Raw genomic sequence first — 23089 nt, 5'->3', positions numbered from 1 at the left:
GTGTTTTATACATACTACAAAAACGTCTTCGCCATCATGACGCAAACTACTCCTAAGAATTCGCCTGACATCTCCGCTATTACACCCCACAATGCTCTGTAGACAGCTCAACGACCCTTTGACACTACGTGCGTGACGGTCGTAACACTCTGACGACACTGAATAAGAATCTGTGATAAATCCCTATTTCATAAGAGATCGGTGATAGCAATACGTACGCTACAGCATTTGCGCTGACCGTAGTGCAAGGGGACACTTCCAAGAACTGGGACGTAGAAAGAGGGCGAAACTTATCTAAACTGTGTGCAGTATGTGCAATAAAGCTGCCTGGAGCCGCAAACGTCTGCGATGCACAAAGGAAAGCACGGTAGAGTCTGGCACTTTCTTTTGGCTCAGCAACCAGGCTGTCGTCCTTGGATAAGACAAGATGACCGAATGGCCGTTTTTCCAGTCGTATCTTACATTAATGACCGAACGTTCCTTAAGCTTGTTTCAAGGGTTAGCGTAATGTTTCTTTTTTTTTTTTCAGTACATGCATCGCAGCCTGCATTTTACCTTGGCGCAATTTGCCTCTTCCCGCAGAAGCAACGTTTCTTCAATAAACATTCCTCTTTTGGCGCCTCTGTGCTGCATCAATTGTGCTAGTCGTTTCAATTAATCCCTGTAGCTGTCGTCTTCCCTAATTAATCCCTGTAGCTATTAAATCATATTAGTTGGGAAAATCCGCTTCAAAAAACTTTAGCGGACACTTACGCTCCGTCTTAAGGGTACGATGCGATAGCGTTAATGGGTCCCTTCAACGTCCTGGGGTCCTATTTGTGTATCACTTCGCAGACGCAAACACTATTCTTTCTATATATCACCATCACATAAGGCTTAACCTACCCTTACGAGTACAATGCTAAAACACGAGAGATCCCTGCCGTGCAAGTGCTCCTTTCCTGTCACCTAGGTCTGCCTGCATGCCCATATACACGAAATTAGTCATTCTCTACTTTACACTCATAGTTTAATTTCATTAGTGCGGTACTCGTGGGAACGAACAACACTGGTCGAAAAAACCACACATACAGACAGGGCCTGTATGTATGGTTTTTGCGTACAGTGTTGTTTGTTCTCATGAGTAGCGCCCTAATGAAATTAAGCATGAAAAAACAAACTAGGCCCATTTGCAGCTTTACTTACACTCATAGATCGCAGGAAGTCCTCATACCGCTCCTGGAGCAGAGGTGCAGCGATTAAGCGATGGGCCACTGCCCTTACAGATGGCTGTTTCAAACATAGCCACCGGTGAGGCCTGTTGATCCAGGTTGCTCTTCCCGAGCAACCTTTCGCGACCATTCATTAATTGCCACCTGCCACGGTGGGCAGTCTGCTCACAATCCGATGTGTAGGTTGCCACCTGCCAGGGGGGGGGGGGGAAGGGGGGGAGGGGGGGGGGAGGCACGTTCTGATGACGCCACAACATCACGTGACCTAGGTGGCAGGTGGGCCACCTGATTTTTCGTTCGCTCAGAACGGGAGCCTTAATGTTGTCGTGTTAAAGGTAACTAGCCCTACAGTGGCCACTTTGCGGTGGCTTGCGCATGACGGCGCCATCTTGCCAAAAAAGCTGTCGACATTTGCCTCCATTCATTTCATTCATTCATTCATTCATTCATTCATTCATTCATTCATTCATTCATTCATTCATTCATTCATTCATTCATTCATTCATTTATTAAGTCCTCAAAGGCCCCATTTAAGGGGTATTACATGAGGGGTGGGCGGGGAGTACGGCCATTAAGTTCCGAAGAGCTCTATTTTTTTGCCTCCTACTTTATCTCTAGGGCTGTTTTATCCATTATTACTGCACTTGCTTAGCTGTTATTGCTGCCAGGTTGTTCTACATTTATCAACAATCTCGAAGTTTGTGACTCGGACAGATTTTACGTTATCGACCACCAGCGCCGCGACTATCAGTAAACCCCGCAAGTTTTGACCCAATCAGCCCATCGTTTTTAATGCATGGACTCCATTAATTGTGAGTTATGGGCTTTAACGCCGTAGTGGATGGCTACAGATCAGTTTATACCACATGGGGTTCTTTAGCGGGCGCTTACATCGCACAGCACACTGGCGCCTTTGGGTTTCGCCTCCATCGAAACGCGGCAGTCGCGGCCTGGAATGAACCCGAATACTCCAGCTCAGTGGCCGAGTGCCCTAACCACCGAGACAACGAGAAGGGTATATGGATCTATGAGGAACTTTCGCAGCTGGTAAGATCAAATAACTCTGGCTGCCATCGGCGAGCTTCCATGTTGCCAGATGGCGGCATGTGAATATTGTTACGTCCCGCTGCTCTGCAAGCAGAAGAGAACGAGGTCGAGGCGCGAGTATTGGGCTACAGCTGGTCTTATGTTAACTGTTCACTGTCTTCCCCCATATTCCCATTATTACACTAGACGCATACGCTAAAAAGCTTTGAGACATAAAAGTTGGCCGTGCGATACTGAAGCAACTGGCTTCCTGCTAAAACCCAGAGCGCTGTGCGTACTTTAGCAAGGAGCGTGTGCGTCCACTGCCAGCGCGCAACATCGACCTGCAACGTACACATTATGCAGTGTAAGCAACTATGGTTTTTTTCAGAGGCTCAAGTGACAGCTCATGCAGTGGATATTGCTACTGGTCTGAAAACAGGTTGTTGCAAGCGTGAGAAGGAAGCTTCGGCTATGTTTGATTGCCTTCGTCAAAAACATTTCCTTTCCTGCTGTCGTTTCTAAGCAACGACATGTCGGTACAGACATGTATTCGCAATCTCGTCGTTAGCGGGTGGCTATTAGCGAGTGAATCATTACTTCAAGGTACCGACGCAGACATGTGGCCAGAGTTGTCTGAAATTCCAGAGAAATAGTTACACGGACCATAAACTGTGTTTTGGCTCCGCCTGAGCGACAAGCGTTGCAGGAAGTTTCGTGAGTGCCCTCGAAGCCTCGTAGTTCTTACTTTTTTGTTTTCCTGCAAATCAGCAAGGTTAACAGTTTTTTAATTTTTATTTTAGCCGAATCTCTAACATATGCGCTTTGAAGTCAACACTTTTCCCTAAGTAAACAACAAACTTACGTTCTCATTCACTTGCCAACTTATTCATGCGTTAGCATCTAGTCGGGAGACTTAAGAAGAAAAATAAATGAGAAGCAACCCGGCTCAGACAGGCAAGGCGACAGCGCATCGTCGTGTTGGTACTAGCGACGCACATCTACATAGACTCTATTTTGCGTTTCTTCCGCTTGGAGGAAAGCTGAGGTGTCATATTTACCGCATCAAGATTCTTTCTACGCCTGTGCAATTTCTCGAGGGGGACGTAGGCGGTAGGACATGGGCGGGGAAACCCGAGTGAGAGCATTCGGAGGCAAAAGAGCTGCGAGCTGCGGACGCGTCCTTTTCGTCGTCGTTTCTGCTGAGGTTATGCTACAGCGCCTATCTTTCTCTGGCTTTTCCAACGCGCGCTCCCGTATCTGTTTTCGCCTGGCTGTGGAAAGAAGCATGGCCGATAGAAATAAGTGGGTTGCACTAGTGGCTGACAACCGCTAAAGAATTGAAGTCTCAGCACTCCTATATTGTTTTTCTTTTTCTCAAGTCGTTCTTTCATTCATGCAATCGTAACGGATAATGTATCTGGAAGCTATAGTCGTCTTCCTAAACGTCGAATGCATTTATTCACAAAAAATGCATCTATTCACATTTATTCACATTTATTCACATATCTATAGGCTTAGAGTGCCGTGCAGAGCACTGATAGCTGTAGCTATGTGAGGTCCGCTTGGCAACGGAAAACACATTTCTGGCCGCTAGCTCGGCGCCTGTCTTATCTCAGAGCGTGTTTGCTGTAGCGAAGTCCTGTCTGCTGCTTTGCCCCAGATTTATGTTGAATTGAAGTCGCCATAACGACTACTATTTGAGGTCTGTTTTCATGTGGTACATGGTGACATTTTCGGCTCTCTCAGCATACGTTGTGCTCCATAAAAATGCGTCATCGCCACAATTTTCACCCTTATCTATGACAGTGACCATCGCCTAAAGCGTTTTCAGGTCGTGAGGTTCAACATCAAGGGCTATCACATAAGGATGGAGGTGCACAGTAGCAGATGTCAGAGAAAATTATTGTGTTAGCACGAACATGAAAGGTTCCCTCCCTCCCTTGTTCAAGTTTGTGACGCTCAAGCTGACAGAATGCAAATACATCTGTGTGCCGAAAACTTGAATGCATTTTAAGGAAATCCAAATGACGCAATTTCCACGCCAACAGTTACAATCCTAAGTGTGACTTGCAACGTCGTGACAGTAGGCGTCTTGTGTATCACGCTTCACAGCAGCGCAAAGAGCTGTCAGGTGCGGTTTCAAACAGAGCGCCTCTCGGTAAGCTCTGCGTTCTGATCCTGCGAAAGCGACTGTTTTTTGGCACAATGGAACGAGCATGCACTATCTTGTACATAACGATACCATCACGCTATTTGTATTGCGAGGTCTACTGGGTGTGATTTTTCGTCATAGGCAATGGTGTATCTCTGCGACATGACAACATTATTTTGCACCACCCACCATCAACCCACCTAACTCTACCCTTCACAAGGACTCTCCCACCCTCCAGAACCTAACGGTGCAGCCGAACGAATAACCGACGGCGGAATCGAATTCAAAGATGCAGTTTGAAAGCCAGCTGCCCGCCAGAATCACCATCATGCATTTGGCGGTGAATTAAAACTTACTTTTTCTCCGATAATAATTTTGCTCCGAATGTTGAGTTAAAAATGTAAAAATTTAACGCCAACTTAAAGGCTACGTCTGAACACGCGCTAGTGTGAACGAGCACCACTGAGCCTTCTGTAGCAGAAGAACGAAACATCTACGTATCAAATTCTCTATATTCATACGAACACGCATTGGCTAGGATCAGCTGGACGAGTGTCTCAACTTTGAGACGGACGTCTGCACTGTAAAAAAACGTTTAATGCATGCACATCGCTAGCCTTCAGGAACTGGCATGGCGGAACAATCTGCATCGGCCGTCAGCGTGCCATGATGCCACGTTCAGCCGTGGATCCGAATATATTATATAGCCGAGCCAAAGCATTGCTGCTGCCGCAAGCTTATCACTGATATGAAGTGGTTGTTAGTTTAGGCCTTTGAAAGATTTCTTTTTAGGTAAGCTAGAAAGCGTGGCATCCGTCTCTTCCTTCTGGCATTTCAGCAGCCGGACCTATTCCTGTGTAGGGATCGGAAAAAAAGCTGAAAAAATAAGTTATAGAAAAAGGAGAAAATTAATGGAGACGTTTGAGCCGAGGCTCTGCCGCAACGGGGAGGGATATATTGCCGGCAGAATCAGTCAAGCGTAGAGAGACTGTCTGCTGACTCTGGCCCTCCAAGCTCCGCCTTACGGGCAAGTGCAACTTCAAGGTGATTGATGACTTGGTGAACAAAGCCTGCCACTTTGCTGCAGAGTGCAGAGCAACGAGAGACGATGCTACAGAGAAACAAATGCTTCTGATCTCTTCCGGCGTTCCGAGGTGTGACAAGCGGGGTTTTCTTCGCATTGTCTTCAGAGCAACTGCGAAAGGAAAAATGTCTCGTCGCAGTGACGAAAGCAACACTGACTCCAGACGGCAGCTTTGCATTTTGCGCTCGCTAGAGAAGTCTGCAAATAGCTGAGAGAATAAGTAGAACGTAGCAGTAGAGTCCAGGCGTGGTTTAGAATCGCAGTGTAGCGTCAATGTTCAAGTTGCGTAGTCGCGGTTCGTGCTACGGTACAGAATCTATAACCGCCGAAACATTTCAGCGCTGAGGAGAAACGTGTCTGGGATACTCTCAGAAGAATGTCTGTGTATCAGGAAGGGAACTAGTTAATGCACTGAAACAGTGCCCTCTGTGTGTCGTCGTATACCTTCCGAACAAGAAAAAAATATTTGTGAGTACGCGCAGCGCTTCTGATACTGAAGGACTGTGCTCCTGGAGACACTTTGGTCTTAGCTTTTTCACTCGCCTCAGACTGCTAAGCATATTACCGCTCAATATTACTATTAGCTTCAACCACACGTCAGTCGGACGGGAGCAAAAACAAGTTTGTACTGTCTTTAAAAAGTCCTCAAAGCTCTGACCAGAGTTGTCTTCAAGACTTGTCCCTGCAGCGCCTGCGGCGTCCTGGTGGCCTAGACAGTAGAGAGCTGCCGCCGTTGTTGTAAACTTCCAAATAGTTCCAGGAGCGCTTAGATTATTGACACATTAATTGGCGACTGCATGGTACTTGATGCTGGTGCCTACGGACCGTTGATAGAAGCGGAACCTGCGCAGCCAAATATTAGCGGTACAGATTAACTGAAATATGCGCCTCTGCTTGCTGTTCTTTTTGTTAGAATAAATTTATTAAGCCATTCAGTGATAATATACGCCTCAATTCCTCATGTCTTGCAGCTTGCTGGTAGGGCGACGAGATTAAATGAAGGGCTGGAGCTGCGCTTTCCGTACATAATCTATAAAGGCATGTAGCGTCAACTTGCGCTCCGGAGAATTTGTGGCATGCGCCAAAGCATGCAAGAAAAGAATACAATTTCTGTTCCTTTGGAATGTCACTGAAAACTCGCTGGTGGATAGCATCGAAGTTTGACACTTGCCACAACGGATGCTCAACGGTTCGTGATGGAATGATAGCCTTGTTAACAGAACATTATCAGTGAAAGACCGCCATCGAAAATCTCCTGTAAAATCACCTCTATTGCCATACTCCACGCCCACTCCTCATGTAATACCTCTTAAAGGAGCCTTTGAATTATGAGTAACTAAGTAAATAAATAAATAAATAAATAAATAATATACTGGCATCGGGCACCAAAAACTTGTCCTGATCTGCGTCAGGTCGGGTACAGCGCCAAGTTGCATTATGACGCACTTTATGCTTTTGATGCTCAACTTGTTTACTTGTGTAAATTTCATCTGCGTCTCGAAATGAACGAAATATCTTGTAGGAGTGGAAGACAGCTTTGCTCTGTTTGGTTTTAGCAATGAGAGATTACTTTGAAACCGGGAGGTTGCTTCGCACACTGTCGTCCTAATTGCCTGTGCTGACCAGGTAACGCCGAGCGAGTATTGGCTCAGGTATACATTGAGGCGTTGCGCAGTGTAGTCGAGCGCTACAGCAGCTGCAATACTCTTTCATTGTGTGAGAAGCTGGCAAGCATACTCACCTCATTCTCTTCGATCTCCCCCCAGCGTTGTATCTAAGTAGGCTTGGCACTGTGGACATAAGGCGTTCTGTGCTATTCGTTCCATTCTTATCGTACGTTGTGATAATGTACGGCTGGCATAACACCCGTACGTGCATTTAGAGTTCCCATAGATACAAGTCCTCTTTATCTCAACGGGATCATTGCGGACTTTTCGGCTTTCCTACAAGTAGTATCTGAACTGAGGGTTCCATATAGAGCACGACTGATTACAAGATGCGCTTCTAGTGGCTGACAAGTTTGCAGAAGCAATATAAGGGAACATGATACCGAAATGTTAAAAACTTCTAAAAAATTGACCGGACGATCATACTTCTTGCAACGCGAATTGTAGACGCAGTCAAGTTGGCGCGAAATTTTGATTTTAGTCGGAGTGTTTAGTGGCCTTGGGTGTGGGGATGCCTGTAGCGTTTATGCCGCTACATTCGCATTAGCGCCAGAAAGCTTCTGTAAATGCACTTTGCTGTGAGCGTTGGAGTAGGCTGGTTTACAGTAAATAGTCAAGTTGGAGGGGCCATACGTGGACGACGGCCACTCGACGACGACAGACGACACGATTTCGAGAGATGACGCCCATACATCTGCCGTTCGGAAAAACGCAGAGCTTCTGTATATTGTCTCCCATAATAGATAATCAGACGCTCTGTCAGCCTTATTAGTTAAGTGGTTGCGCCCCACAGATATCCCTAGCGGCGGCTCGCTGCCGTCGGCGTTCAGCTGTTGAGCAAGAGCTTTCAGGTTAGACCACGTTCGAGGTGACTCCAATTCGATGGAAGCGAAGTGGAGAAATTATGTCTATTGGTTTATTGAGGGTTAATGTCCCGAAGCAACTCAGGCTATGAGGGACGCCGTAGTGGAGGGCTCCGGAAATTTCGACCACCTGGGGTTCTTTAACGCGCACTGACATCGCACAGCACACGGGCCTCTAGAATTTCGCCTCCATCGAAATTCAGCCGCCGCGGCCGGGATCGAAGCCTTGTCTTTCGGGTCAGCAGCCGAGCGCCATAACCACTCATCCACCGCGGCGGGGCAGAAATGATAATGTACTGCGGATTGTGTCGCTGGTTAGAGTACCCCCAATGCAGCCATGTACACAACACCGTACCTAGTAGCCCACAGCACTACCTCGGCAGGTAACGATTCATTAAACTGACCTCCTGTTTACTAAATATCAATCTAATGCCAAACCAATGAGGGTGAAATGAAGAAATGATAATCTATTGATAATTCAGTCCCTGGTTAGAGTGCCCCCAATCTAGCCATATACTCCACGTTGTACCTAATAGCCCAGAGCACTACGTCAGCAGGTAACAGTTTGTTAACCTGACCTTCTGGGTATTAAAAATCTATCTAACGCCGCACACGTCCACGTTTCCGCGATAACCAATTCTCCCATGGTGCATACGAGTGTCTTGCTTTGTCACGGTGCTTGCGAAAGCTTTACTCCAATCATTTACGATAACTTCTGACTGAGAATCAGCTGTAATAAAAGCGCCACTGCGCGTATCGTATACCTGCTCGCCAACCGGGTAGACGTGCAACATGTGCCAGACACGCCATTGAGTCACAAGACCGGTATCTGGGCTTGCGCTCGTTATGGTCATCGCGCCCACGTGCTTACGCTACTGCCCGAGGCAGACGGTTATTGCGGAATCACGAGGTGAGTGGCTTCGGAGATAAGATGTGCGAGGCAGCGAAAATACCGTCAAGGTGCATACGAGACACAATGGCCCGACACTAGGCGTGTGTTTTAGATACTACTGCAGGCATTCTCATTCAAACCTCTCAGTTGGATGCTGGGTCAGACCGAGTTGTGTTGAATGTTTCGCGCTCAGGTGCGCACTGCTTACCGCCTCCCGTCTTCAAGTCAGATTCCAAGGGGCACAATTTGTTTTCTCGGCAGAAGAACAGAAACGACGCAAGGCGAGTGCAGTCATATCCATAGTTTGACTTCGTGGTTTCATACACGATGATAAGGCTAGCGAGCTTACCGAAATTACAGTGCCTCATAGGGGTTAAACACCAGTTGCTAAATGTGCGATGTGTTTAATGTGTCACGGCAACAATTGGCTCCATGATCGCAGTAGGGATCGCAGTAGGGCTTGTTAATTTCGTACCCAAGGGGTTCCTTAAACGTGTCCGCATTCTTGGTATGGCGAGAGTTTTGCCACTTCTCTTCCATTTAAATGCGCCGCCGCGGTGGCTCAGGGGTTATGGCTCTCTGCTGCTGCCTCGAAAGACCCGGGTTCGATCCCAGCCGCAGCGGGGGAATTTCGATGGAGGCGAAATTCTAGAGGCCCAAGTACTGCGCGATGTCAGTGCACGTTAAAGAACTCCAGTTGGTCGAAATTTCCCGAGCCCTTCACTACGACGTCCCTAATAGCCTGAGTCGCTTTGGGACGTTAAACCCCCTAAACCATAAACCACTTAAATGCAGCCCCCACAGACCGGATCGAAACCGCGCACTTGTGCTGATTGGTGGGGGACTGAAGCCACTGACTCACCGCGGTCAGTATAAAAAGTAAAGGGAAAGTTATCAAACAATCTGATTCTGTTAGAAAACTAAAAAAAACAACAAGAAAATGCAGTTATAGCCCCAACATCTGCACTGCATCCGCAGATGCTGAGCCTAGATCCGCATTATATCAGCAAAAACATTGCGTATCAACAGCACGGTCAGGTTGCTTGTTCCTCTCGAACACTTGGGTTTTGTTGGGGCGACAAGGTTTCACATATTCGGCATAAACTTAAGTCCCCTCCTTTTGGAAGGTGACGCGCAAGCACTCAGATAATTTAACGACCGTTAAAGAAATGTTTCATTTTATGCGCAGGCTCCAAGGTTCGAACAAGACACATAGATATTGTTAGTTTACTCGTCGGAAAAAGAGGGCTTCCATTATTCTGACGCAGCACACGGGATATTCGATACACGTGTTCGAATTCGAAAGACCCTTTGTAGATATGCTGAGCACTACGGCGATGAAGAGGCTATAAATATGAGCAATAGTTATTGCGTTGATCTTAATGCAAATGGGAAAAATGTCACCCCGCTTTAGCTTATGGAAAAACGTGTGGCTTATTTTTATGTGTAGCATGAAAATTGTCCAAACAATAAAACATCGTTAAGAAAATATAAAGGAGTCACTGAAATTAATTGGACAAGCGCTAGTCTCACAGCTCCGCTGTGCTTATTTTTCATGTTCCTGTAGGAGGACATCGAGAAACTTTGTAGTATGTACCCTCAGTGCGTACGCAACATCGAGTAAACTATAAACTTTCTTACACTCGAATAGAATAGAATGTTTATTCCCGGCCATTTTTACATTTTTATAAAGCCGGGTTATGTAATTCGTACATCATGCTTTGAACTATGCGCCGCTTAACTCGTTTAACGAATATATGTTAAACTTCACTCTGAACTTGACTGAGCCAGCAACAAAGTCCCGCAGACATTTCACATCCCCATGTAGCTTGGCGTTGAGCGGCGACATAAAGGGAAGCCTGGTGTCTGCTCTCACCTAGCCCGATGCGCCGACCTTGTTTTGCCAATGTCTCAATCGACATTCTGTTCGCTGAACCATTTAGCCCTCTGGATCCTCCCCGAGGAGCTTTCCCTCACTGGCATTGAGAGAACGACAGCCGCAGCACACCCTCTCGGTCGGTCCCAGCATCTGTTCACACTTTCCTCCTTACCTGCCACTCGCGACTTTCTCCTCTCCTTTTGGTTTCGTGACCATTCACGTCACGTCTATGCTAAGCCACCGAACCGCACAGAATGAAATCCCTACACAATAATAGCTTGCAGTTCCTCCATAGTTTCGAGAAAATCAAAATGTAAATCACCTGGACGCAAGCCTTTTAGAATTTTCCAATTGCGAAAGCCCACGCAGACGGCACATACGTGGGGGAGAGAAAGAAATTAAACTGCTTTCCTTGTCGGTACACCTGAATTAGCAACACCCACTTCGTCCCCTCCCCCACTCCCTCCGTCTACTGGCAGTCTTATACAGACGATCAGCAGTTTACACCTCTTACTGTTTCTTTTTCCTCACCAGAGCAACATATTTTGTTTCAAATATTCGTCTGTTCTCTCTGGATGACTTGTTACTTGAGCTCGGAGATCCGGAAATTTATTCGTTGCGCTTTTTTTTTTTTTTTCATTGAAACCGACGCCGGGGCGTTTATTGAGAAGCATTATCCATTCTTCATCGACCACCACGAACAAAACTGTTCATCGACCACCTTTCTTGGTCAGATTAAGGTGCACAATACTGCGTTAGACACATAAACATTGCAGTTACGATATTTGTGTGCTTCAACAGCTTCTCTCTCTCTGTCTGTTTGTGTTCTCCGAGCCACCCATGTTTGTAATTACAGCGCTGTTTCGTTCATATGACAAGAAGTTACTCTCTCACGCGTGTCTGCGGTGTTCGGAGTGCTTTGTAACTGATAATTTGTGCAAACGAAAGAATTCTCGTTGAGGTTTGTTACTGACGTTGATTGCACGTTTCGCAAATGCGACGATTGAATTTTTTTTATTATATTTACGTGTTCTGATTGTGATCTTGCGACAGCGAAACACGCGACCGAAGAATCAAAAGGAAATAAAAACAATCAGAAAACGGACGGAGGCCGGGCTTAGACGCGGCAATTACGATTCATGGGCGGAGTAATCTATCGAGGAAGTCCCGCTCGCCACTGCACCGTCGAGGGCAACCGCCTCGCTTCCACGCGTACCCGACGTCGCCGATTGCTTAGAAACGTGAACGGAATGTGCGTAGAGACGCGACGAGTGCAGTTGCTCGCCTTGCCTAGACGGGTGCCCCCGAGGAAGCCCAGTTGCCTGGATCTGTGCTGCTTGAACGCTGTCGTATACACAGCGCCCGCTTCACGAGCGAGAGGGCTGGGTACAGCAAGTTTACTTTCATCAGGGCCGCCCGGTGCGTCTGCTGCGTCCGTACGTTTGCGCTCGACGCAGCCAGTTCCTTGTCAGAGAAGAAACATCAGCTACTTTCTGGGCTACGGTGCTTGCTACCTTTGTGCACAGTTCCTGAACGACTGCAGCATACCTAGCGCCTTTTCTGCAAAAACCGTCAGGCCGACGCTATCCGTCTTCGCTTTGTGTCAAAAGGTGAAGTCACACAGCGAAGCTCGCTGGCGTCACTTCGCGTCAGGAAAGACGCATGGACGTTTAGTCTGTGCATGTAGACGTTCCCCGGAAATACCGCTGTCATGATGAACGTCTCGGGTTAGCGAAGACCGCGACGAGAGCATTGTTTCGGTCAAGAAAGCGTCTCCATGTTGTCCTACGTGCAGCGCCGTCTCCGCAGCAGCCAGCCTTGGTACAGTCCGGCGAGACAGGATGATGAAGCCGACCCGACGAACACTCCAGTGTGTGGTGTCGCTGGAGAGTGCCTGAGGCTATCCCCAGTGACTCCAGGAGGACCGGTGCAGGTTGTTCGTGCTCGAAATCGCCACCACCCCGACGACTCGATCGAAGACGCCTCTGAATCTCCTCCGAGGGGAACGTTACCACCACCACCACATACCGACAGCATGGCGTCTCCGAGCGGCGAAGGCCTTGCGGCAACAAAGCGGGTCCTCTGGTTCATGCGTTGCCATTGGCGGCGCATCCTGGCGCTCCTGGCGCCCGTAATACTCTCTCCACTGCTCATCTTCCAGGACACCAAGGTGAGGGTTGTGTCGCTGTTTAAATTGACGCGCCTAATTTAAAAAAAAAAACGCTGACTGGTTACATAGTGTACGCTTTCACGCTCTTGTACTGTAACATGGTAGGGATGCGACTCAATATCGCGCCTTGAACTAAACTTCTCCAAGAAACGTTATAAAAGTCTCCCGGAAGTGTCCCGCGAAAGGCAACATCGAATAGCGCGTATGGGCCATAACAGTTCCGCATAGCGACCGACATGAGACGCACCTATAATGTCAGGTTTGTACTCCGTTCTCGTCTCTATGCTAGGATAAATATATTAGTGTCTTACAACGTAGGTTGGTGGGAAGTATGCTTGTAAAGCATCTAAATATACTTCAAGAGAGTAGCACAAGAAGCGTGGTTACGCCAAAGGCCAATGGGCGACAGTACAGACTGCCGTCGTGACAGTAAATTCACTCGTGTCAACCAGAGGCGTCGTCACTCCTATAGCGAGTCAGGCATCGCCCTGCAGCTGTCGCAAACGCGTCATGCACTTTTGTGACCGACTACAGCGCGAAAATTTTTTATTACTAGCGATCTTGGTGGCAGCTGCAGACTAAAATATTCCACGTAAACCAGTTCCTCTGCTCCAATGAAGACAGCACACAGTTCCTATTTCTTTTCGGCGTGTACTTCTAATACACACAGACAGGTGTCTGACTTCGCATGTTAAAGCCAAGTGACCCTTCTGTGCCATCTGCTACAGTTAGGATAATTAGCTGTCAAGGATATCTGCTATTCAACAGTACGACGTGGACATCTCGCACAGGCTGTACACGAATGCACATGAGTGCGCGGGCTTCATATGCTCGTTAAAGGATCCCAGCCTGTTCGAAACTTATTTATAACTGTCCAGGACACATTGTTCTTTTAACTCAAAGTTGGCTTCCGCACTGCCTTACTGGTGCGTTATTTCACTTAGACGGTAAAGTTCTGTTGCTTTCATTTACGATGGATTTGTCTTGGAGCAACGTATTTTGCTCGCTCGAGCTTGAGTGAACTGACGGTATGCAGTTGATACTCCCAGGTTTACGATAAACGCCTCGTAAATAAACTAAGTGGGGTCGAATGGTGCGTGCTTGTCGCGCACTGCTCGTTGATCACTGGTGAGAAACAGTTTATTTTGTCAACATGTTATCAGTTTTGTGCACATGTATCGCTGTGATTATCTCCCCGTTCCCATACCTTCGCACTTCCTTCCAGAGTGTTTGGCTTCATTTGCAGTCGGCGGATCACAAGTAAGCCTTAGCGCGGCAATCGCTCCCGTTTTTACGAGGCCTAAATAAAATTCCTACCCTCCTTTGTTATACTAACTTTGCTTGCTTCTTTGTTCAGAATTTCCTTAACTGTGACATAAAGTTTAACGCACTCCCGGGGCATGAGCGAAATTCCTTCAACTTTATGCGGTTCATGCAGTTTGGGAGAGTTACAACACACATGTGGCTTGACCTTCGCTCTTGCTGGAGCACTGGGGTGCGACATCGGATAGTTCAAATGGTTTTGCTGGGAAGCTGGGCTTGGCTAAATGCTGTATTTTTCTTACTTTTCAGGAGACGCGATGTGCCTACGTCATCCTGCTCATGGCAGTTTACTGGATGTTCGAAGTTGTCCACCTTTCTGTGACGTCACTACTGCCTGTCTGCCTGTTCCCGCTTTTCGGTGTTCTGGACACGGCCAGCGCGACAGCGCCTTACATGAAGGTGCGATAGCAGCGTAGTGCACATCCGATAACAAGTTTGAACCTACCTTGCATAGATAATAGTTTGGGTAGGTTATGATAGCAGCGTAGTGCACATCCGCTGATACGTTTGAACCTACCTTGCATAGATAATAGTTTTGGTAGGTTATGATTAGCGAGCCAATGCAAATGGGAGGACCAAGAAATCGGTGAGACCTACAGTCAAATAGCTATACCTATTTGAAACTAACAAAACAAGACAAACCTACCTGTGAAAAATGCGGAGATGAACTCATAGTAACTCACATCTTAATCTCGTGCAGAGAACTTGAAACATTGAGAAACAAGTTTTTTACCCCGTTTTACAACCAACACATCCCTCTTCATCCGTCATTGATTTTAGGTGAAGAAGCTCTTATTGATAAGTCAAGCGTTTTTAACTTTTTAAAAGAAGCCAATGTACTTGAAAAACTGTGAATTCCTACCCCGTGCTTTACAATTTATTGACACACCTCATCCACCTTCTCCGTCGTGAGAAGACGGCTGAGGTCCCTATTCCATCGGGTGGGAACCTCGAGATCCTTGCCCAGCCAATGATGGCTGCTGAGGTTGCCGACCCTCTTTAAAGCTTTTACCATAAGTCACTTCTAAAATTTTGTCTTACGTTTTTACTAGGTTGCATGAATTAACTTTTTAGGCCCTTTACACCGCCGTTCATTTAGACTTTTGTATAACATCTATATAAAACAATTTTTTATACCCTGAGCTTGGCGCATGATAGCCTTAGTTGCTTATGCGCCATTAAACTCAACTCAACTCAACATACCTAATTGAAAGATCTCGCTCTGCATCAAGAGCACCAGATATTCAAAGAATTGTTTAACTGCAACGAAAATGGTATTCTTTGCCCATGTTAATTTTAAATGGGAGGCAATGAAATTAGTGAGAATCAAGGTTTTGCAGATTTTTTTTTTTTAGAAAAAGGGGGAGGGGGGGTTGATACGATCACGAATTATTTCAATGCTGCTGCTCTACACTCTGTGGGTACATGCTGATAAGTGTAGATAACTGTACATAGGCATATGCTTAAAGGTCTACTGATTCACAAGGTGACATTCGTGGTTACATCGTCGGTCACGTCACCATAAAGAGTAGATTAATACGGTAATCAAGTACGTTGATGCCCGCAGGATGTCATCATGATGTACCTGGCGGGGATGATCATCGCAGCAGCCGTAGAAAACTGCAACCTTCACTACAGGATTGCTCTCCGCATTCTGCTCATCATCGGCACTAAAACGCTGTGGTGAGTTTCAGATGCATGGTAGCGCGACGCCGCCGCCACTGAGCTCATTTGGGACCATTAAAATTATCAGATTGTGCGAGTATTAGAGGAATGCTTGGCGAGAGATTAATATAGCAACCACGGTGGAACCAAGTTGTCCGAGCGCCTGTAATTAACCTAAGGCAGGACAACAATTTCTGGACGTCATAGCCGTAGAACGAGATAGAATCCAGACCGGGGACTCAGAAAGTAGGCGTATCGTGAATTTATAGCTCGGTGCATTAAAGACCGTCCTTTCCATGAGGCTTGCTGTGGTAGCGGAGACAGTATTCAATTCCTCTTGCAGAAAATGGAAAGATTTTTGTCACCTCGTTCGCGCTGTGGATACGTTTTAAGAAACGCTTCTTTTACAGCTCCCTTGTCGCTAGGAGAGGGCGGTGGTTGTGGCCCCTGGAGCCACGGCCGTTTATCTGTTTTTTTCAGCCAGCGTCCGCTCCGGCGGACGCGGTTGTTGCGACGTGCGTCTTTTCTCTCTTTCACTCTTTCTTCTTATCTTTCAACTCTTTTCTATCTGCACGTGGCAGCGGTGGTGGCTCGGCTCGAGCCAGTAGGCAGGCCGTGCACTTTCCTTTTCATCCTCCTCTCAGTCGCAACCAACCAACCAACCAACCTCCCTTCTGAATAAAGGAGGAGGACATTCGATATGCCTCAGCAAATTGCATTTACGGACCTGCTAATTTTCCGTACGCCTTTTTTTACAACGCCTGCAGTCAGTACATTTGGTCTGTCAGTTTGCCTAACGTTGTTCGCACGTTCATCAGTATTCTGTGTTCTTCCACTTCCGCAGGCTCCTTCTGGGCTTCATGATCACCTCGATGTTCCTGTCGATGTGGCTGAGCAACATGGCGACCACGCTCATGGTGCTGCCCATCGTAGACGCTGTCGTCAACGAGATTTGCAAGAAAAACTCTGAACAGAATCTCAGGAGCGGTGAGCAGCACGAAATATTTTTGTCTAACCTTAATTCTTCCTATCTGTGTGTTACGGCGTGCAATAGCAAAAATCCCGCGTTGACTAAAATCGCCACTTTGATTCAAACGTTACGGTAGAAATGACATCGTGCTTCTGAATACCTCTGTACGATGAGGAGAGGCCGTGTCCACTTCTTGGGAATGTTTCAAATCGCCATGAATAAAAACAAAACGAAGAAATTCGGACTGCATACGTGAGGAGGCAGATCACGGATTGAAAGACCGCATCTAAAGAATGGCAGAGAGATACAAGGAATAAAGAAATAAGCTAACTCTAAGGAGCAGCCATCTTTACCGTTGTTCGCCTGCGTTTCTAAGTACACCTTTCCTAGACTGAGCTAGTGAAAGCAGACCATATACAGGGTGTTTCACCTAAGACTTTCTGCAATTTTTAAAAATAAGCTATTTGAATTAGATGCGCGCTTTTTCTGGCATAGCATTGTCAGTGGTGTAGTGCATCATAATGCAGCTAAGACGTGCTAACTAGCAGGCTTATTAACCAATATTTAATATTTAATAGTTAACTTTTAAACTATTACCGTTGGGCTCCTTAATTATTGAGAGGCATGTAGCCCACCGTAAGTAATGTCCATATCCGTTTTTAGAATTTCGAGAACGCGATTATCCTCGGCGCTGTGGCCCAACAAATTTCGCCTACATCGCGCCAAAATACATGCGGTTTGAGAAGCTTGCAGGCAAAGCAACCTCTCTAGTGAACCTAACTCATCGAGATAGCCAAAATTTGTTGGGCCACAGCGCCGAGGATAATCGCGTTCTCGAAATTCTAAAAATGGATATGGACATTACTTACGGTGGGCTACATGCCTCTCAATAATTAAGGAGCCCAACGGTAATAGTTTAAAAGTTAACTATTAAATATTGGTTAACAAACCTGCTAGTTAGCACGTCTTAGCTGCATTATGATGTACTACATCACTGACAATGCTATGCCAGAAAAAGCGCGCATCTAATTCAAATAGCTTATTTTTAAAAATTGCAGAAAGTCTTAGGTGAAACACCCTGTATATGTATTCCTAAGAGGAAGTCATGAGATAAGGGTGAGCAAGAGTTAAGCGTACGCAGTATGCGCGGCAGCCCTAAGCACGCGTGCGCAGCTCGCGAGACGCTTTAGGCACAGGAAACGAATCAAGAGATAGGTATGTGTTGCTTTGAGGTTGGAAGAAGAAAGCGCTAATTAGCAGCAAGTACCACAGAACTCAAGCACAATCACTCTGTGATTGCGTAAAACGTACTTTGATCTGTGTAACCAAAAACGCAGGCTCCCCAGAAAGTGGCTACACCAACGAAGCTTTTCCCGCAGACAACGCTGACGCCTCTGTCGAAAGTTTCGAGATGCAGACCAAAGAAGATGCCCAAAAGTATGAGAAAATGTCTATGCCATTCGTTTCTGTCGTGTTTGTCCCTTTTTGGTTTTTAAGAGGCAGCAGGTTGATCCTGGTTTCGCAACACTTCTCTTAAAGTTATTTTGACAAACTAACAAAGCTACGCCAGTGCCTAAGAACGCAGGTGGGGGTCTCAGATTAAATTGTGAACGCAAAGTAAGGCAAATTTTTTGCACAATCGGGTCAGAAAGCAAGTATAGTGAGCCATCTTCCACAAGAAGATGGTTCACTGTATACTTGCTTTCTTACCTGATGGTGTCTTTCTGACCACCAATAAAAAATTATAAGAATTCATAATAATTATCTACGCGCAGTGGTATGGCGCCTTTGAAAATTAATGACATAATGTATTAGTGTAACTCACCAGTAATTGAGGAAATGTCCTTGTGTGACCTCAGTTTTCTATTATCTTCACGGAGCAGTTACTATACATGAAATTGTGTAGTGTTGAGCAACTTAGCTAGAAAGGCTGACTGCTTTGGCGATGCTCAACACTGATGTGCCTTATTTGAATGCTGAACTGTCATCAACAATTCCTTTAGTCTGTGGTTTCTAAAGACTACTAATTAATGATTCAGCCGAAAATGACGCATCGAAAAGGCTCAAGTACAGTGAAGTTTTAAAACAACAAGGAACGTCAACTATAAATGAACAGTCGATGCCTTCATGACATCACCGTTTATATTACGTACCACATGACTCGTCCTCAACAGTGTATGATGTTCGGCTTGGCTGGCTTGTCTTTTTCGAGCATCGCGAAGGAGGACACATGACACTGTCACGTGACCGTGCGCACCATACACACCGTGCTGTTAGGTTACTTCTTTTTCTGTTCCCATTTATATTACTCGTTGCTGTACATAAATCACAATGCGACAGCGCTTATGTAGACCCCTCTGTCCCATTTCTCGCCCTTTGCGCTGTTCCGAGATAAGTATCATATCTTCAGCAGGAAGCAAACATTTAGCAGGCATTCAAAGCGCTCTGAAACTCAAATTGGGGAGCAAGCATTAAGTGAGTACCCAATGGTTGCTTTCTGTCATAATGACCGGTACCAGACACATCAGGCATAACGTCTCAACGGTTTCAGTAAAGTATTCTTTCGTGAAATTGCATTCATGGTTTTTAATGCATGTCTTAAGCCTATTTTTTTTACTAGAGTCCGCTGCTTCCTTTTCACTAGGCGCTATAGACAATCGGGACCTATTCTGAGGCGGACAAAATGACTTTTACTCAAGCTGCCCGCAAGCGAATCTTTGAGGAGTAGTGATATATTGCGTGAAGGAAGCGTTGACTTGTGATTAGGACAAATGGGTAAAGAACGTATCTTGCGGAAGAAGAGAAGGTGGCGGGTCATTTGATGTGTGAAGTGGTGTCAATGGAGCGTTACTTGCTGCTATTCCGCGCAAAATGAATCCATGTTTATACACATATAATGATTGACAGCAATAATAGTATAACTACTGATTTATTTTGAATCCAAAGACCTAATCCGGGAAATTTTGTGCATGTGCGCAAAGCAAATGGACCTATATATCTACTGTATACAAAACTTACGCAAGGTATGGCGCTGGAAGCTCTTACTGGTAGCTTTCAGCGGCATTTCGCCATATGTTCTCACTACGAGGGGGGACCCAAAAGAAACCGGATATTTTGTATAAAAACGTTATTTATTAACTCTTGCACAAAATTCCTTCAGTCACCTTCAAAGTACTCTCCATGAAATGCGATGTACTTGTCAAGTCTTTTTTCCCACTGTTTGAAGCATCTCTGGAACTCTTCAACGCTGATATCGTCCAGTGCCCTTTGCGAAGCTGTTTGTACGGCCTCCACATCACCAAAACGCTTCCCTTTTAGACTTTTCTTCATTCTCGGAAAGAGAAAAAGTCGCACGGGGCTAGGTCTCGTGAATAGGGAGGGTGCGGAACGACAGTCGATCCACGAGAGGCCAAATAGTGGGTCACTCGTAAGGCTGTGTGTGCGGGGGCGTTGTCGTGATGAAGGAACCAGTCACCTGATCACCAACGTTCCTTGCGTTTCCTCCCCACATCCTCTCGCAGACGTCTTAAAGCTTCGAAATAAAAGTGCTGGTTAACAGTCTGGCCAGGGGGAACAAATTCTTGGTGCACAATTTCACGAACATCACAAAAGACATGATCATTGCCTTCACATTCGACTTAAACTGCCTTGCTTTTTTTTTTTTTGGTCTCGGAGAGTTGGGAGACTTCCACTGGCTTGACGCTTGCTTAGTTTCTGGGTCATACCCCTAACACCAACTCTCATCACCTGTAATTACTTTAGTCAAGAAGTTTGGATCACTTTCAATCACTTTTTTTAAATCCCTACTCAAATTTAATCGAATGTTCTTTTGATCCTGTCTGAGAATGCGAGGAAGAAATTTAGCGGAAACACGTCTCATTTGCAACTGCTCAGTCAAAATTCGCTGACGGGAGCTCCAACTCACCCCTGTCTCTTTTGAAATCTGGTCGATTGTGAAACGACGATCTTTGTTCATTTTTTGACAGAATTTGCAACGTTTTCATCGTTTCGAGACGTTGAAGGACGCCCAGAACGAGCATGGTCTTAGACACTCATCTCACCACATTTCAAGCGCCTAAACCACTCGAAAACTTGTGTGCGGCTCATAGCATCCTCTTTAAAAGCGTGTTGCAACATTTGGTAAGCTTCCGTTGCCGATTTTTCAACCAGGAAACAAAACTTCAAACACACTCTCTGTTCTTTTAAATTTGCCATAAAGATTTCGCAGGCGGAACAAAATAACTGCAAGCGAAACACAACACTACGCTCGTATTTTTGCCTGAAAATTTATGCCGTCTGCACAGTTGTTTCGTGAAGGTCTCTACTAACCCCATCTAGCGGTAGAACTCTCTACTACGTCTACGAATGGCAGCGCGCTCTCAGTCCGGTTTCTTTTGGGTCCCCCCTCGTATTGTACTGAGTACTACGTAACTGCTGGTAATGCGCCAGCTTTTAATGGTGTGCTGTGATCGCCGTTTTTTTTTTCATGCAGTTCTGAATTAATGTGCCGCTATCACGCAGGACGTCGAGCTACGAGAAGTACCGGCACGCCATGCTGTTGGGCATCGCGTACGCGTCCAACATCGGAGGCACAGGCTCGGTCATCGGTACGGCTCCCAACCTGGTCGTCATGGGTCTCGTCGAGGAGTGAGTGCTCGGATGGGGAGGGGTGACATGTCGCCGTCTCACAGGCTGGACCGACGTGGCGACTAGACTGTTGGACCGCGTTAAAGGCATAATTATGTTTCGCTGCGCAAGATGCGCCGTGTTCCGTTCACGAAACAGGACGCGTACTCCTCACGAATGTATTCGTTGCCGGTCCGCCTCTTTCGCTTTAGCCCACAGTCTGCAGAAACTCTAGTGCACGCGTACAGATGCTTAAAGACGCTTACAGACGTATCTTCATAAATTCCACCAGGAGCACTTGTTTCTGTGTGTGTCATTAAGGGCACGTGTGCGGAAGTCAAGAGGCTACTGCTTTCCGGCCTGCGGTATCTCATGTTCTTCTGAGGCAGTTATTAAACTATGTCAAAAATGGCAGCGCGCGTAAGGAAACTGTGCCTGTCAATGCCGTAGACAAGCACACACCAAAAAGAGCTTCAGATAATTAGAAAGGTTGCGGTTTTCCGCCTTAACGGTGGTGTTTTAAAACGGTTTTACTACCATCGCTTTGTTTTGTGCACGTTCTTGCTCTCAGTGCGGCTTTTGTTAAGCACATTATAAGTTAAAACACGTTTCTAAATAACAAAAAAAAATACTCACCGGATGGTTGTCACCTTAATAAGGTGGATTGGTGAGCTAGGTTGTCACCTGTGAAGCCAATATCAGCGATTGCTTCGGTGACACACAATGCTGTATTTTTGTTATATTAATGCTCCTGTAAAGAGTTTTGCATGACTGGTAGGCGTCTAATTATAGATGAGTTGTTCAATGAAGCGCTTGAAGTGGTCGTGCCACTTCATGCCAATAGAAGATAGCAGCAGTAGAAAGGTAATTCCAATCCTTGGTTGTTCGTACAAAATATGAAGAAAAATGGGCCGACGAACGGCGCGTTTGCGGCCAGCGTTCTCAGCGTGTTCCTCCTCTATGCCTACCGCTGCACGTTAGCGGGTTTTGCTGCTTGGCCTCCTGCTGACGTGCTGCATACCGAAAGTTTCTTCTCCGCTGCATCCATTGCCGCCTGACGCCGGCATTCGCACTCTGTTCTATCCACGGTTGCACAAGCTACATATTCGCGATCTCAGAGCTTCCGTTCATTCCGACGAAGGCTGTTCCCCGGCGTTCGCTCCCTCGGGCTCCCCGCAAAGCTCGTGCGTCGATCCACAGGGCCCCGTATGGCGTATGAAGCAGTCAAGGACCTCTACGCAGTGGCGAACATAAGGACGAAGTGCGTCTTGCTCGCACGTGCCTCGCCCTCTCCCCAAACGCTTCTTATTTCGCTTATTTCTCCTCTCTTCCTCCCATTTTTTTTGTTTTACATCTACTACTGCACCTATTTCTTTCTTCTTTCACCACCTCCTTCCTGCCTACCCTCACGGCGTGGTTGAGGTGTCCACCGAGGAGCGAGACAGTTACTGCGCCGTTCATTTCCTCAAAAACAATTTTTTTTGTTAATAATTTAAAAATGGCCTTATGCAATGGCTATCGCATCTTTTCGTCATGTATTATATATGTGGTGTCACTT

The 23089-nt window shown here is 46.4% G+C and overlaps 1 protein-coding gene across 2 annotated transcripts in view; it reads left to right on the top strand.

Moving 5' to 3' along the window:
- The window catches only part of LOC149364737 (Na(+)/citrate cotransporter-like), a 41074-nt gene that overhangs the window by 7806 nt on the left and 10179 nt on the right, over positions 1 to 23089 (top strand). Inside the window, exons 1-7 of one of the 2 annotated variants that reach the window (XM_089574674.1) lie at positions 8965 to 9179; positions 12573 to 12947; positions 14520 to 14669; positions 15838 to 15953; positions 16780 to 16922; positions 18243 to 18342; positions 21427 to 21552. In XM_089574674.1, coding sequence (XP_089430800.1) covers positions 12813 to 12947; positions 14520 to 14669; positions 15838 to 15953; positions 16780 to 16922; positions 18243 to 18342; positions 21427 to 21552 — 770 coding nt within the window. In that variant the 5' untranslated portion in view covers positions 8965 to 9179; positions 12573 to 12812. Of the gene's footprint in view, positions 1 to 8964; positions 9180 to 12572; positions 12948 to 14519; positions 14670 to 15837; positions 15954 to 16779; positions 16923 to 18242; positions 18343 to 21426; positions 21553 to 23089 lie in introns of those variants that run through there. The other variant, XM_089574673.1, reaches the window with a different exon arrangement.

This window comes from Amblyomma mixtum, chromosome 2 (assembly GCF_055824585.1).
Source record: "Amblyomma mixtum isolate Tamu chromosome 2, ASM5582458v1, whole genome shotgun sequence".
Taxonomy (NCBI): domain Eukaryota; kingdom Metazoa; phylum Arthropoda; class Arachnida; order Ixodida; family Ixodidae; genus Amblyomma; species Amblyomma mixtum.
The sequence above is the reverse complement of the archived record's forward strand: the minus strand, read 5'-3'. Positions and strand labels throughout refer to the sequence as shown.